This window comes from Heterocephalus glaber, unplaced genomic scaffold (genome assembly GCF_053883595.1).
Source record: "Heterocephalus glaber isolate CG9 unplaced genomic scaffold, H.glaber_assembly_v1.0 deba00001504, whole genome shotgun sequence".
NCBI classification, from domain to species: Eukaryota; Metazoa; Chordata; class Mammalia; order Rodentia; family Bathyergidae; genus Heterocephalus; species Heterocephalus glaber.
In genome coordinates this window covers 8647171-8664826 of record NW_028258324.1, presented here as the reverse complement: position 1 = coordinate 8664826, position 17656 = coordinate 8647171, and the positions used below count along the sequence as shown (strand labels likewise).

Here is a 17656-nt window from a genome sequence, read left to right as displayed (position 1 = left end):
GATAAGGAAGAGATGGTGAGCATTTCAGTCAAAGGAAAGCAAGACCAGACATGTATGGGCATGTTTCTCTTTGTAAGCATGTCATTTGCGGGCTGCTGAGAAAAGAAGGGAACTAAATTTTACAGTGCACTTATTATAAGCCAGGTCCTGTCCTAGGTGAGCTGTGGTCATTTTTTAATCTTTATGGCAATAAAGCACAGGTATTATTACTCCCATTTTGCAAGTGAGGAAACTGAGGCTTACTGGTTTAGACATAATTTAAACAAGGAATACACAAGTATCTAATTTAAACCTTAGATATAATTTAAACCTAGGTCAATATGACTCCAAAGATAAAGATTTTTGCTTATTGCATTAAGTTGAGCAGAGATAGATTAGAAAATGGGAGCTATAAATAATATGGCTCCACTCATTAGAGGACTCTTGAAAATAGATAGATTTGCTTACTTTTAATTCTAAGAATGATTGAAAGCCTTTGCACTACACATATCTATAGTACATTTAGAAGATTCTGTGGGGGCCGGGGATTTAGCTCAGTGGTTCCGGCGCCTGCCTTGCAAGCACAAGGTCCCAACTTCGATCCCCGGTACCAAATAAAAAGAAAAGAAAAAAAAAAGAAGAAGATTCTGTGGGTATTCTGTGGTAAAGGGAATTAAAATTTTAAAAAACTCTTCTCCTCCTAAACTCCATATTTCCATTCTCAGGGTTTATTTATTTCTTGTGCCTCTTCCCGGAAATTTCCTAAGTGTGTGTCTTCCACAAAATAATTCCTCAATAAATATTACAGCCCACATCTCTTGATGCCTAAGTCAGTGTTTGTGTATTCTTTTCCTGATAAAAAATTAAGTAAAATGAAACTAGATGGAAGAGAGTCTTAAATGTTTAAGATTTTAGCCTGATGTGAGCTTCACATACAGGTATTTTTCTTGACCACTTTAGCAGTAACAAAATTTGATATAATTAAATTTGTTTAATTTTAGAATTGCTGAATTTTACATTTTTCTTTCAGTTCTGTGACTTTTCTTGTTTGTATCTTTCAGGTATCTACCTGGACAAAGCAGTATCAGGCTGCAGCTCATCAGGACATCCCTGCCATGAAACATCTATCTGAATGGCTCATGAAAAACTTGCCAGATAATGACAATGAGGAGAATTTGGTTCATGGAGATTTCAAACTCGATAACATAGTTTTCCACCCTACAGAGGTACTGTTACTGGTTACAATAAATTGAGTAGGTCTGATTTTCAACAAGTACAAAGTAGATATTCTATTCCCTCCACCCCAAGGACTGAAGGAGCCCAGCTCAACCCCAGAGTTCCCCTTTAGCTCATGGCTGTCTTCAGGCTCAAACTTCTAGAAATGAATCCTGCAGGTTTTCTAGCCTACGTAGCTGCCTATCTTTAAGGCATCTTATTGACTACTTAAAAAGGATTTGGAATTTTTATATGCATGTCCCTGTTTTCAAAGGTTTTTATCTACTACTTAGAATGTCAAGATTATCCATGCACTTGCTCTTTTTTCTACTCTGTTTACATTTCTTTGGTTTCTTTTGTCACGCATCATGAAGAATTTTTAATTTGTTTATTATAAGCTCAGAGAAGAAAGAATTCCAGAAGCCTCTTTTGAGGCTTCACAAGAATTGCATAAGATTAATGTAAACTTAGTCTGTGTAAATGTACTCAGTGTATGCTTCATAAAGATACAAGCAAATCAAAGATTTAGTTTCCTGAATCTTGCTTCTTAGAGGAGTATTTTGGGGGTTCATTAGCTTTATTACGATGCTAAAAAGGTTTTTTTACAGCGAAAGGAGTTACTCTAAATTTATGTATTATATTTCTGGGTTTCATATTCCTTCTCCTAGGAAAAGTACAGGGGAAAATACCATTATAAATTGCATTGTCATAATTCAAAGTAATACATCAACTGAAAGGCCAAGAACACCTTGAAGTGAGCACACTTACAAGCAGAACAGAAAACTTTTATAGAAAAGTTAGTTTGGATATTAAAATTATGTATAGATAGATACTCAGTTTACGGTGGGGTTGTTCTAATAAACCTATTATAAGTTGAAAATGCATTTATTATACCTAACCTACAAATACTGTAGTTTAGCAACACTGTGCACAGAGTAATGGTTGTTTACCTTCATGATGACCTGACTGCAGCTCACTGCCAATGCCTAGCATTGCAAGAGAGAAAGTATTATACGGTTTATCACAAGCCCAGGAAAACATCAAAATTCAAAATTTGATTTATGGTTTTTACTTAATGCATAAGGCCTTTGCATTATGATTAACTCAGAAAATCTAAATCTGGCCAGTATGGTCATATACACCATAATCCGAGCTAATTGGGAGGCTGAGGCAGGATGATTGCAAGTTCCAGGCCAGCTTGATGAGACCAAGTCTCAAAATAGAAATTTTAAAAGGGCTGGAGATGTAGCTCAGCACTTTCTCATTTCAGTCCCCAGTACTACACACCCTTGGTTCAATCCCCAGTGCTGCACAAAGAAGGGGGGAGGGGAAGGAGAGGAGGCTTGGAGAAAAGGAGAAAGAAGGAGGATGCTTGTGTATCTTTTGGTTAATGGCACTAATAAATTCTAAACTTTTTCTGTATTCTTTAGAGAAATATTAAAATATAAGTAAATCTTTCATAATATGCACTAAAACAGTTTTGGAGGAGATGGAATTAGGATTTATAGTTATATATTTCTGTAAGGTTTAAGGTTTTTTAAATTTGTTTTTTAAAGCAACAGCAGTGTTTTATTTTTATCACCAGAAGACACAACAATTAAGAAATAAAACAAAAGTAGTTTTGGATGACAAACCTTCCAGGAATTTATGAGTTAAGTCAGTACAAGGTTGCTAAAGGGTAGAACAAAACAAAAACATATTACTTGGTTTTGAAATCTCTGGTTAATTATTTGTAAAGTATTTGAAGCATGTTTGAGTATTTTAGTTATACAACATGCTCACTGCAGTGTTTGAAAAAGAAACCCTTTTCCTGGAAAATGTTAATGATATTTTTTCCAAATGTAAAAAAACTGATGAAGAAATGTATAAGCTTTTGGAACTTTATGTAAAATCTGAATGTTGTCATTTCAATTTGAAAAACATTTAAGTAAGAATATATAAATGCAAAAACCAAGATACATCATGTAAATGTACAAGATCCCAATGATTAATGTAACTGTATTGTATACCTAAAATGTACCAATAAACTTAATTTAAAAATATATATACATATAAATACAAAGCTAATTCATCTGCATTCATTAATGTTCAAAATATACTTATAATAATAGATGTAAGTATCCTGCTTCTTCTAAAGTCATCTGACTTGCAGACTTTTGTATATTAATTTATGAAGAAAAAAATATATATATAACTTGTACTTTTAATGGATTTTTCATTTTAATTTCCTCATTGTCTCAACATCAGTGTAGATGGAGAAAAGCATAATTAAAAAGTTTAATTTTATAGCTAGAAAAGACGGGAATTTTTTTAACCTTTTCACTTTATAGACATTTTAAAAATATTCTCAGATAAATGCTCTTTAGTGGTTGGCTTAGTCCGTTTGGACTGCTATAAAACAGTACTATAAACCAAGTGACTTAAAAAACAAACATACATTTCTCATACTTCTGGAGGCTTCTAAGTCCAGGATGCAATTGCTGACAGAGCCTAGGTCTGGTTGAAGGCTCTCCTTCCTGAGTCCTCACTTGGTGGAGAGTGGGAAGGAAGCAGTTGGGGAGAGTGAAGGGGGCAGGGAGCAAGTTCTCTCCTGCCTCTTATAAGGGCACTAATCCCATCATGAGAGCTCCACCCTCATGACCTCCTTACCTTCCAATGGCCTCACTTCTCAATGCCATTTACTGGGGGTTAGCATTTCAACATATGAATTTGGGATCCACAAACATGCAGTCCACAATAGTGGAAAACTGAGGATTTGAACTCAGACCTGCAGACTTCTGATGTTGTATACTTCCTCTGCACTTACTACTTCTCATCCACTGGAACTGGTCAGCTCTAGTGATCTAGACATTGAAGTCCCTTGTCTTCAAGTATATCCTCTTTATGTTTTATTCCTTTATTTCTTTATACCTCTTTTGAGATGCTATAAGTTTCCCTGTTCTTACTTTAGACTCTAAAGTAAGAGTCTTCATGACTTCAGTTTGCTTCTTACCCTGCAGGGGCACATGGTCATAATCCATTATTTCAAATGCTACCCTCTTTACTATCAATTTAATTAATGGTTTTAGATTGTGTATATATGCAAGTAATATGAGAATTATGAAGTTCCCTGACTGTAGGTCACTTATTCCAGAATCTTTTTAGCCCTTGACATTATGCACTCTCTGAATTTGAGTCATGCTGAATTTGCTGCATAATTTCATCTAAACTCTAACTTCATCTCAGTAAACTAGGTGACTTTTAAAATTGCTTTTTTCAAATCTTCTCCATTCTTCTCCAGCCTTCAAGTTGCTGGTTCCCTTCTAGTCTGTCACTCTCAGCACAGGGTCTTGCCTTCCACTTGACTTTTTCCTCCTAGTCACCTTCCAGCACAGCTGCTTTCTAGGCATTACATGTCCCTTGAAGACTTCTTGATATTGTAGAAGACTTCAGCCCTCTACACAATATCCTCTTCAGGTGGATTGGTGGGTGACATTTTTATTAAACCTCATTGCCAAAAAGTCTCTCTTGATCAGCTGGGTTGTTTATAGTCTGCATACACTACTCTTAAGTATTGTATGGCCATGCTTCTTGCTTTATTTTGTCAATTAGAAAACTCATAATAAATTTTACTGCCTACCTTAACTACATATGACCTATGACATTCAATTTTATGTAAAAATCTTACTCCTAACATCCTATTTATTAAAAGTTCTATTGTTTCATTCCCTGCTTCCATATACCATTTATTCTGAGGAATTGCATGCTTCTTTTGCTTTGAAAAGTAATTCACATACTTAATAGAATTCAATAGTGTGAAAAACACAGAAAAAAATAAACTCTCTGTAGAAGATAATCAACAAAATGAAAAGCTTTTCATTGTGCTGAGATTTTGGAAAAACTATCAAAAATAATTTTAGTAAGTTCTTCACCTCCACAAAGATGGATAATATATGTTGATCTCACCCACTAGAAGTTATGCCAAGCTTTCTATAGCCATGAAGACACATAGGTGTTGACAGGATTCTAATTATTGCTAATTAATGAACACTAATTTATGCAATTTGATGGACCATCAACTTTTCTGACTAACCATTGTTATTAATTACTTAAATCCGTCAGATATCTTAAAACTTCAGAAAACTAATTTTCATTTAGAAATAAAACATTTATGGTATAAAGAAATGTCTCATCTTTAGGTGTTAAGAACATAACAAATAGAATGCTATAAGAGAAAAATGCATCTGTTTTTAATATAGCATAACAATGTAGGTAGTTTAGTAATTTATAATGTGCCATAACCACAGAAATAAAAGGTTTTATAAAATGAAGTCATGGAGAAGGGACTAGCCAGGATTTTCCATAGCAAATTTTTATTGCGAGCTCTGTACTCACTGAAAACATGTTGACCACCTACTATGTGGCAGGTGATTTGGTAGTAACTGGTTAACAGGACAGATAAGCTATCTGCCTTCATTTATTGTCTCTTTACACTAACCTTATATAAGCCATGTATTTTATGGATGAGAAAATTGAGGATCTGAGGGGTTACCTTGTCCAGACTTACATAGCCAGTAAATGGCAGAGCTAGCACTTAAATATGGGTCTGCCTGTTTCAAAGCCCATAGTTTCCCGCAAAGCTACAGTGAGAGGAATAAGTTTGCCAGAGAGGAAAAGGAGTATAAGCACACAGAGTTCATAGAGGCATGAAACCCAGTAATTTGCATTGCCCAAATGGGCTGTACTGTTTTATCTGGCTTGGATTATGTGCCTAAGTTATTACAGCAGTCTCCTCCCTGGCTCCCTAGAGTCTATCCAAATCATAGTGTCTAGAGGAGCCTTTCAGAATCAAATCATGTCCTGTCACTCCTCGGTACAGAAATCTCTGTGCCTCATTCTTCTTGCCTCAGTTCATTGAAATAGAGCTATTGCTATCAACCTGATGTATCCTTCCATTGCATATTCATTGATAACCTTTTTCTTTAAACAAGATGTTGTGACAAAAGGGTTAAAATTCTAAGCAGCAAAGCTTCTCTGTTGACACAGCCCAGCACATACTGGGCAGTCATGAGACACTGCCTGAATGCTGACTAAAACAGCACAAAATAAACATAGATATAGGACCTATTCACTCCTCCCACCAAGCCCTGACCCATCTTCCCTCAAAGAGTTCATGTGTGTGGATCACCTAATCTGAAACTAGAGGGGCTTCTGTGAGACCTGAGCAAATGGCCTTGTCAATTGGCAACTTGAATGTACAGCTTGAGATACAATACAGGTGTCCCTAAAAGATCAGCCAGAACAGGTGACCCAGAAAGAGCATTCCTGAGATATCTAGATTTGCTGCCTAGGGCTGGGGATTTAGCTCAATGGTGCCACACCTGCCTCACAAGTGCAAGGTCCTGAGTTTGATCCCCAGTACTGGAAAAAAAAAATGGTACATAGATTTACTGCCTAGACCCTTTTCCTATATTCTGAGGGCTTTATAAAAACCCTAATCTCTTAACCCTCATGACATGACTCCTCCCTTGGCAACTTGCCTGCTGTCCCTCTTGACAGTATACTTTTCTTATTCTGATCTTGGTATATTTCTTTTTATCATCCACATCACTGGCCTCCATGCGCCATCACACATGGCACAAAACTAAGATCATATTGTATGTACATACTATTCTGCAAATTACTTTTTCCTCTTGTATTTCCATTGTTCTGTGTTTTTAAAGTATGTATATATAAACATATACCTTAAAATATATATACAAAAATATATATATATATATCCCCTTGGTGCATGTTGTTACAAAATAGAGTGAGGAAAGCTTTCTGTTCTATTGGTTCCAAATTACATAATGATTTTTTATAATAATTTGTTGTGTAACGGTAGATTTTGTGTTCATATAGAAATTATCTTTTGTAGAAATTATGGTTTTTTATCTGCAGCATGAAATAACTTATTTTAAAAATATTATTACCAACCTTGTGGAACACTAATCTCAGCCCCTTGGGAAGCCAAGACAAGAAGTATTTGAGGCCAGCCTGTACCCCTTAGCAAGGTGCTGTCTCAAAATAAAACATTAAAGAAGTGTTGAGGCTATAGCCCAGTGCTCCTTGGATTCAATCTCAGTACCAAGGGGGAAAAAAAAGTATTACTGCCATATTGGTATAATATTTTTTATGCAGTTACATTCATCACTAGAATAATTACTTAATTAAACATGGATTCATTTTTTGTTTTTGTTTGTTCTTTTTTTTTTTTGAGTCAGGTTCTCGCTATGTAGTTCAGGCTGGCCTTGAACTCACTATGTAACCCAGGCTGGCCTCCAACTCACAGCAGTCCTCCTGCCCCAGCCTCCAAGTGCTGAAACTACAGGCTTGTGCCACTACGCTTGGCTCTGTACATAAATTCTTGACATAAAATTACTTATTAGAATTTCTTCTTTGCTATAGTTACTCCCAGGTGAGCAGTTCAGCTGCTTTTGCCTTAACTCATTAATAGAGATATTAAGGTTGTATAAAGTAAAATACAGAAGACCTGATGGCCAGTAATGAAACCAAAGGATTTGGTGCTACCTAATCAAGGCTAAATTGGTTATTTCATAAATGAGACGTGCCACTTTCAGTAGACTGTAATCTATGGCTGCATACTGGCTTTTAGTGGAAAACATGATTTTGAATGAATCCTGTCTCATCTGTATTCTTATTTTAATTTTTTGAATTTTAATATGTTATATATCTTTATTTTTAATTATAGGCTCGAGTTATAGCAGTACTGGACTGGGAGCTGTCAACCATTGGTCATCCTTTGTCAGACTTAGCTCATCTTTCGCTGTTCTACTTTTGGCCAAGGACACTTCCAATGATAAATCGAAGTTCTCATATCCAGAAAAGCATAGGTACAAGAGCATTATGCTTTTTAAATTGCCCTTAATACAACGTTGTCTTCACTGTTGTCAAAACTAAAAAATTATATTACCATTTTAGATAGTTTTTTTCCTTGAAAATGTTTCTAATTCATTTTAATTTTTTGAATTTAACATTCCACTTATAGTAACTAATGATGAAATATCCTTTGTATATAATGTTCTTTTCAGAATCGATATTTAGAAAATGTTATGTTGTATGGATTATGGTTATTATATTCTTACATATATATGTTCTATTATAACATTTTGAAATATTTCTCATGATATTTTTAAAGTTATTTTATATGCTATTTTTGTAGGGATACCGTCAATGGAAGAACTGATTTCAATATATTGCCGCTGCAGGGGGATTAATCCTATTCTTCCTAACTGGAATTTCTTTCTTGCCCTTTCGTATTTTAAATTGGCTGGAATATCACAGGTAAATAATTGTTTTAAATATGCATTTTACCAATTTTTACTATTGTTATGTTAAAAATATTTTCTGGTCTATAGGGTGTTAATATTTTGTTATCCTTAGACAATTCTGCATTTCCTAATGATGAGTAAGTAGGTATGGATAAACCTAGATTATGCAGAATAGGACTTTTTTTTTTTTTGAGACAAGGTCTTGCTATATATTTCAGGCAGGGCTTGAACTCACTATGTAGCCCAGGCTGTCTTTGAACCTACAGTGATCCTCTTGCCTCAGCCTCCCAAGTCCTGCAATTGCAGACATGTGCCACCATGCCCAACTCCAGAATAAAACTTTATTAAGAAAAAACTTGAGTAGCAAAATTTATTACCACTTTTTTGTACAATAAACATAAAATGGAGAGTGAGACAAAGATATATAATGACAAAAATAAAGAAAAATGTGAGAATTGGCCATTTCCTGAATATCCAGTGTACAAACTAAGATCTTTTGATCTTTGAATCTCTGTCTCAGACTAAAAAGCTCTTTATTAATCAGGGCCAATGATGAGGGAAGAATTCTCAGAAGCTGGTGTAGTACCTAGCATGTTGTAGTCTTTAATATGCTTACATGTAAATAAATGAGTACAAATTTCCATTTTCTATATCTTATCCATGTGATTAATTTTGAGAACAAATCGAGCATAAATTTTTTTCCAATTACATTTTAATCTAAACAAATGCCTTCTTTATATTAATCTAGTTTCCAGGTACTTTGAATCTTAATGAGTTTAAGAAATTCAGATGATTCCTTAAGACTAAGATTTAGGAGTACAGTAAATAAGAGATTCTAGAAAGAAGGGGAATGGGAAAAGAAGGAATAAGGAAAATTATGGTTATTTTTCCCTGACCTCAGAATTTATACTATCCATGAATGATTGCAGTGTCTTCTAAGAGATGATTATGTTAATAGCTTTTTCTGTGTTCTAAGAGTTGATCATGTTGCTAGGCATGATCACACACATCTGTAATCCCAACACTTGGGAGGCTGAGGCAGGAATCTCCTGAGTTTATGGCTAGCATGAGCTTCCTCAGGAGTTCCAGGCCATGTTGGATTACATAGTGAGAACTTGTCCCAGTGAAGGAAGGGAGGGAGGGAGGGAGGAAGGAATGACAGTTGGTCATATTGAATGAACAGGTTTCTCAAAATAGGTACATTTCTGTATCGTCAGTTTTCACAAATCAGATACCAAATAGGATTTACATTTAAAATGGTTTTCATCTCAAGTAAAAGTTTGACAGTGGTTATGATTGAAGTTAAAATGTATATCATTAGCTACATAGTACCTGGAAGTACAGAAATGGAGAATTATGAAAAAGACTGAGCATTCAGCTAACCCTGTTCAAAAAAAGACACTTCTACCTAAATTAGTGGTCTCCAGATGAGATTAAATACTAGAGGTCATCTCATTGCTTTCTTTGGTTTTACAGTATTTTTTTTTTTAATCTCATTCTCATTTCTTTAACTTTCCCCTCACTGTGAAGGGAAGGCAGTCGTCATTAAAGATGATGTATCTTGCAGGTTTGGTGTCTTAGGTAACTTCTGAGATCATTTTCAAGTTTGGTTTGGTTATCAGTTACACTTCTGCTGGATGAGAGTGTTTTAACTACCTGATATGAGTTGATTCTTCAACTTAGAGGAGTATAGTTACCCTTGCATGTAAGTTTACAGTACTGATAGTCTAATTTACATCTTCACCCTGTGAATCTAGTCCCCCACCTTGCTGAGAAACTGTATTATATAGTTGACTGATTATATAGTTGAAGGACAATTTTCAATGAATTTTAATTACCCTGTTAATTTACTTATAGGGAGTATATAATAGATATCTTTTGGGAAATAATTCATCTAAAGATAGCTTTCTCTTTGCCAATACTGTACAACCTCTGGCAGAAACCGGATTACAACTCGCAAAAAGGTAAGAAAAATGGATTCCTTGAGTAACTCAAATGAAACCCTTTATTAGCTATGTTTCAATAAGTTCATGGAGGGTATATTCATTCAGTTAACAGATTAAACAGTGTATATTCATTTACTTAACAAATAATTATTAGATATGTGAAGGTTATAAACTTAGGGGATAGAAATTATATGTGTTGCTCATGCCAGAATTGCTATTGCCAGTCATGGTGGTTTTTGGTAAGTCTCTTATATGCCTAAAAATAAATTGACTTGGTTGGAGGGGTAGTTCAGTAGAGCATTTGCTTAGTATGTGTGAGACCCTGGGCTCAATCACCAGTACCATAAAAAATAAAAATAAAAAATAAATTGACCTGTAATATAAAAACAAATTTCCATATTTATGATTAAAAGTAGTTTTTGTCAATTTGAATGTGTAACTTTTTAAAGATACAGATAAAACTCTCAAATATTTCCTCTTAGTACTTAAAGTTACTTTTATGTGCCTGTTTAAAGTTATGTTATATAAGATTACTTATCAATTTACAAATACTGCTTTCTCCCAGTCACATTTCCTGAAATTTTATTCAGACATTTCAGAAGTGTCTGAAACACATGTCTTCATCAGTGGAGCATTCTGAGGCATCTAACAACCTTTGTCAGTCATACTTGCCTTACTCCCTGAAGGCACAATAATGCTGACCCCAGAAATTTTGCCTAAGCTACAAGTACCCATGGCATAACATTATAGCAGTTGTTTTTCACAATTCATCTTGTATACAGATATTTGTGATCTTTACAACATAATAACCAACTATGTTTTGCTTCATATTTTACCTTTATCTTTTTGCTTGCTTCCTCGTTTGTTTGTTTGTTTCTTGAAACAGGGTCTCACTATGTATGTATGTATGTATGTTTGTTCAAGACTTGCCTTGAACTCTCTATGTAGCCCAGGCTGGCCTCAAACTTGTAGTAAGCCTCCTGCCTCAGCCTCCGGAGTGCTGGAATTATAGGAATGTACTACCATGCCTGGTATACCTTTATCTTTAAAGGTCTCTATAACATTCTGCAGTTGTATTTGTGAAGCATATATTAAGAATAATAATTAGGTTTGTATAGAATATCCTCAGTGCCTCATGTAGTGATTATGACACTGGGCTTCAATAAAGATTCAAAACTGTATTTTTCCCAGATAGTGATTTAAGCATTAATGTTCCAAAAAAATGATTCCACATTTATCTCATAATATGAAAGAAAAAAGTCTAAAACTGTCTGAGGAATATTTTGGGGGAGTGGGGAAGACTTCATATTATCTTCAGAAATATATATAATGATTTTGCATATCTTTGTAACCTTTTTTTTTTTGTAAAGAACATTCAATACTGCACTGCCACTGCTGGTTGATAGTACCAAACATTTGTTTGTACAGACTAGAAAAGGCCAAGAAGTTCTTACTAAAGTGAAGCAGTTCATGAAGCAACACATCCTTCCAGCGGAGAAGGTATTATATAAACAATGTTTTTATGCTAAGTTACTATTGGTGAATACTTCCGTTAAGTCTCTGCTTGTGGAAGAACCATGGTGTCATTTTCTTTGTAACCAACCCTTACTCAGGCTGCCCTCCTAACTTGTCGCTGAGCCCAAGAAATTCCAAGCTGCTAAAGTATGCCAGGGTGTGTGGGGCGGGGGGTGCAGATAAGTTTGTGGAATTAAAACTAAACCAAAGAGAATCAGCACTTGAGAGCCTGAATCTGTTGGTACAAAACATTATCTTGGGCACCTTTTCCTAGGACAATGGCTTTCAGCTTTTTTTCTTTTAAATGAATATGGACCCCTTTGAGAATTTAATGAGAACTGCACACTTCACAAGATGAATGACATACCAAAAAAATTGTATATATTATTTGAAGCTGTTTGCTAGTGCTACCCCTTCTTTCTCCCATAATCTACTACTTTAAGGTATTAAGTTTCAGTAATTCAAAGAGAGTAAGGAGGCAACATGATGTGTTCCTTCATTTAATTTACAAATAATTATCAGATATCTTATGATAGATTAGGCACTTGGGGAGCAATTGAATGAAAGAACAAGAGAGACGGGGCTTATGCTCCTATGGAGCTTATATTTAGCAGGAAAGAAAGGTACTAAAAATAGTCAGTGGGTGTCAAGAAAAGATAAAAATATCTTATGAAAATTATGTCAAGCTGGGTGTGGTGATGCACACTTGTAATCCCAGCACTTGGGAGGCTGAGGCAGGAGGATCACTAAGTTTGGGGCCAGCCTGGCCTGCATAGTTCAAGACCAGTCTGAACTACAAAGTGAGACTATGCCTCAAAAAAACAAACAAAAATAAATAAATAAAGGGAAAAAATTGTATAGAGATCTATGTGAGTAGAACACTGGTGTAGAAATTGTAAGAGTTTAAATAAGCACTAATACAGTAGTAATGGGGGACCTCAATCCCCCACTGTCACAAATAGACAGATCATCTAGACAAAAAATCAACAATGAAATACTAGAACTGAACCAAGCTTTTGAAAAAATGGACTTAATAGATGTCTATAGAGTGTTCCACCCCCACAAAATCAGAATATACATTCTTCTCGGCTGCACATGGGTCATTCTCCAAAATAGACCACATGCTAGCTCATAGAACATGTTTAAGTAAATGCAAAGCAATTGAAGTTATCCCCTGTATACTATCAGACCACAGTGCAATTAAACTGGAGATCAGTAGCAAAAGAAACTGCAAGAACTTCACAAACACATGGAAATTGAATAACACTCTCCTGAACAACCAATGGGTCACAGAGGAAATTAAAGAAGAAATCAGATAGTTTCTACAATTAAATGATAATGCCAATACAACATACAGGAATCTATGGGACACAATGAAAGCAGTTCTACGAGGGAAATTCATAGCAGTAAATGCCCATACTAGAAAAACAGAGAGCTCAAATAAACAACCTAATGCTCAACCTCAAGCTCCTAGAAAAAGAAGAGCAAGACAAACCCAAAGCTTATATAAGGGAGGAAATTATAAAGATAAGAGCAGAAATCAATGCAATGGAGACTAAGAGAATGATACAAAAAAATCAATGAATCAAAGAGTTGGTTTTTTGAAAGAATAAATAAAATCAATAAACCCTTAGCCAGCCTTGTCAAAAAAAGGAAAGAAAAGGCTCAAATCCATGCAATTAGGAACGAAAAAGATGAAGTCACAACAGATCCAGCAGAAATCCAGAGGATCATCAATACCTACTTCAAAAACCTGTACTCTAATAAAATGGAAAACACAAAAGAAATGGACAGATTCCTAGATATATATGAATTACCAAAGTTGACAAAGAAGATATAAAATTTCTAAATACCCCAGTTACAATCAGTGAAATTGAAAACATAATTAAAAATTTACCAACAAAGAAAAGCCCAGGTCCTGATGGCTTCACTGCTGAATTCTACAAGACATTTAGAGAAGAACTATTGCTGTTACTCTTTAAACTCTTTAATGAAATTGAAAGGGAAGCAGTGCTTCCAAAGTCATTCCTGGAAGCAAGTGTTAGTTTGATTCCAAAAGCAGAGAAAGATCCAACCAAAAAGGAGAACTATAGGCCAATCTCCCTAATGAACATAGATGCAAAAATCCCCAATAAGATACTGGCAAACAGAATACAGAGGGTCATCAAGATCATACATCCTGATCAAGTCGTATTTATCCCAGGAATGCAAGGATAGTTCAACCTATATAAAACTATAAATGTAATACACTATATTAACAGAGCTAAGGACAAAAACCATATGATCATCTCAATAGATGCAGAAAAAGCATTTGACAAAATCCAACACACATTTATGGTAAAAACCCTACAAAAAATCAGAATAGACAGTCTCTACCTCAATCTGATAAAAGCCATCTATGAAAAGCCAACAGCCAACATCATACTAAATAGTCAAAAACTGAAAACCTTCACACTAAAATCAGTAACAAGACAAGGATGTCCACTATCACCACTCCTGTTCAATATAGTACTTGAAACATTAGCCACAGCAATTAGACAAGAGAAAGAAATAAAAGGAATAAAGATAGGAAATGAAAAAGTTAAACTGTCATTATTTGCTGATGATATGATACTTTACACAGAACACCCAAAAAAATCCACCAAAAGAAATTGTAAGAGTTTGATTCCCGTCAGTCCCTGCCACAGGTTAAGTTAGATGGTCTTGTGTTAGTTGGTCTTGTTTGGCCTATTTCGTCATCTGCATTGTGAGAGTAGGCCTGACTTCATGTACAGTAAATTCCCAATCTAATTTCCTAGGTTGCTGAAAGGCTAGAGCTAGACTGGCAAAATCAAATAAAGAACTTTAAATCAACAAAAATATTCAGAGATGATACATGTTTGTAGGACAGTGCTGTTATTTGAATTATATGAATAATATATTTTTAGTGAATATCTGGCTTGAAGTGAACATCTCTCAGAGAGTAGGCCATGGTTTCTTTTTAAAATACTTACATGTGGGAAATCTTTCTAAAATAATCACCTTCCATGTGCTGTGATTTAGATATGACTGGATATTTCCTGTTCTAGTTAGTATTTTTCCTGTTTAGTTTTAAAAACTGAACTTTTGGATAGTAAAAAGGGATTACAGGCTGGGCACAGTGGCACACATCTATAATCTCAGCTGCTCGGGAGGCTGAGGGAAGAGATTTATAAGTTTGAGACCAATCTGGGCAACTTAGTGAGCCCCTGTCTCAGAACCAAAAGAGCTGAAAAGGCTGAGGATGTAACTCAGTAATAGAGTGCCCCTGGATTCAATCTCCAATACAAAAACAAAAAGGAATGAAACAAGTTTAGTTCAAGATGGTGATGAATTCAACATTTCCCTCCCTCCTTCAAATAAAATCCCATTGAATTAACAATAAAGAAGTTTTTGGAAAATGGAATAAGTTGGTAAAAGCATGAAAGCAGGAGAGAGGACACACCAGAGTATTAAATGTTTTGACAAAAGAGTGGAAATTAGATTGGGAAGGCACAGTGTGTCATATCCAAGAATAAAGCATAACAGAAGAAGCCATATCTGAAAGTAATTTTGAAGTAAGAGAAGGCTGTAACACAGGTAGTAACTACTTTTCACCTATGATTGGCTAATGAAAAGAGGAAGAAAAACCATGAAGACTGTTTAAAGAGTTAGCAGGGGGGCTGTTTGGGTTGGTCTGTCATAACCCTGCATAGCAATAGTATTTGCCCCAAACAGAAGGCTGAAACAGTACTCAAAAAAGAAAAATAGCAACTGATCTGTTCAAAGAAGCCAGACTTCAACTTGAGGTTAGTAGGCTAAAGTAGGACCCTTCATGATTTGGCTTTTTCTGTTTCAGGATTGTGTTTTTGTTTTTCTAGTGTGTGTAGTGAGGGGTGGAGACTCCAACTTGTCTTTTAGACTAATTCCTACCTGGTCACCCTAAAATGAAGCCTGTCTTGGCACACTGTTGCTTACAACCAGCCCTTTATTCAGTGAGCTGGCCTCAACTAGCAGAGGAAACCAGACAGGTTTATTCTTTCATTCATAACCGTTAGTAGGCAGGCAAGGGAAGCCACAGCACAGAAGATAAGGGTCGTAGGATAGGTTGTGATGCTCCACTGAACTTAGTATCATACAGCTATTAAAACATGTGCAACAAATTTGAAATAAAAGAAAACAGAGCTTTAAAGAAAAGATTGTCCATATTTGTGCCACAAGGAAAGACACAGTCATGTTATCTTTGCAAATCTTTCAAATCTGGGACATAATCCACATCTGATAATGTGTGCTTTTCTTCCTTTAATAACTTCTACCAATGTCTGTAAAAATGTATCATTCTGAACAATACTAATCCCTTGCTGTGGGATATATACATTGGGAATGGTCTTGGAAAAAAGGAAATAGCTTTTACAAAATGAAAGGGGGAGGGCGGGGGATTTAGCTCAGTGGTGCTTGCGCCTACCTCTCAGTTACAAGGTCCTGAGTTTGATCCCTGGTACCACAAAAAAAAAAAAAAAATGAAAGGGGGAAAGGGGGAAACCTATATAAAACTCTGTCAAGTATGATTATAATTTGAGTTTACATAAAACAAAATAATCATGTCTAGAAAATGAGGTTGTATTATACAACATACTAACATTTTCACAGTATTTCTTTTGCTACTAAGACTCTTAATGACTTTTTATTTATATGTTTAGATTCATGAAACAATTCTGTTGCCTTTTTTTTTTTTTTTTTTTTTGGTACTGGGGATAGAATTCGGATCCTTCCGCTTGCATAGCAGGCAGCAAAACCACTGAGCTAAATCCTTGGCCCTCTGTTGCCTTTTTGAAACTCCTTGAATACCAAAAGATAAAATCATAACTCACTATTTTTAAAAATGCTGAAAGTCAACTCTTCCTATTTAAAATTGATAAATCATCCTAAAATAGCATGTAAAACAGGAACTAGCAAGATAATATGTTGTGGAGAACACACTTTTACATAGTGGTGACATTAATCATACTTTCCTTCTGAGTCTAATAATGTACTAGGGGGAGAGAACTGTTGATTTTTAAAGTTTTTTTGCATTTTGAGACAGAATCTTGCTATGTTGCCCAGACTGGCCTCAAACTGCTAGGCTCAAGCCATTCTGATGATTCAGGCTCCTGAGTAGCTGGACATACAGGCTCATGTCACTGTCTCTAACTAAATAAATTAGTTTTCATACTTTAAAAAGTGTTCATTTGTAGTGAGGTATTTTATTTTATTCTGAGTCATACTTGGCCACATATACCTTCAAATTTATTTTTAAATTTTTATTAGTACATGTTTGCAGTACATAATGATGGCCTTCATTGTTGAGAGTTGGTACATGTACATAGTATATCCCAATTCTTCACTCCTCCCATCATCCCCCTTCCATCTATCTCTTGGTCCCCTTCCCATTTTCAAAATTATTTCCCTGTTTCCTATTGTCTATCTTCTATTTTGCTCTTTAAACTGTGTATACTTCGGGTTTCTCATGTAAGAGAAACTATGTGATATTTAAGCTTTTGTGTCTTATTTATTTTACTTAACATTATTGTCTTAAGGTGCATCCATTTTCTTACAAATGTCTCAAATTTATCCTTCTATATGACAGTGTAGTACTCCACTGTGTATAAATACCACATTTTTTTATCCATTTATCTATCTACTGATGGACATATA

The 17656-nt window shown here is 35.1% G+C and overlaps 1 protein-coding gene across 2 annotated transcripts in view; it reads left to right on the top strand.

The window, feature by feature from the left end:
• The window catches only part of Acad11 (acyl-CoA dehydrogenase family member 11), an 88372-nt gene that overhangs the window by 17704 nt on the left and 53012 nt on the right, over positions 1 to 17656 (top strand). For both annotated transcript variants that reach the window (XM_021243521.2, XM_004834236.4), the window contains 5 exons: positions 1041 to 1205; positions 7925 to 8066; positions 8396 to 8517; positions 10362 to 10468; positions 11821 to 11950. In XM_021243521.2, the coding sequence (XP_021099180.1) occupies positions 1041 to 1205; positions 7925 to 8066; positions 8396 to 8517; positions 10362 to 10468; positions 11821 to 11950 (666 nt within the window). The remainder of the gene's footprint in view (positions 1 to 1040; positions 1206 to 7924; positions 8067 to 8395; positions 8518 to 10361; positions 10469 to 11820; positions 11951 to 17656) is intronic.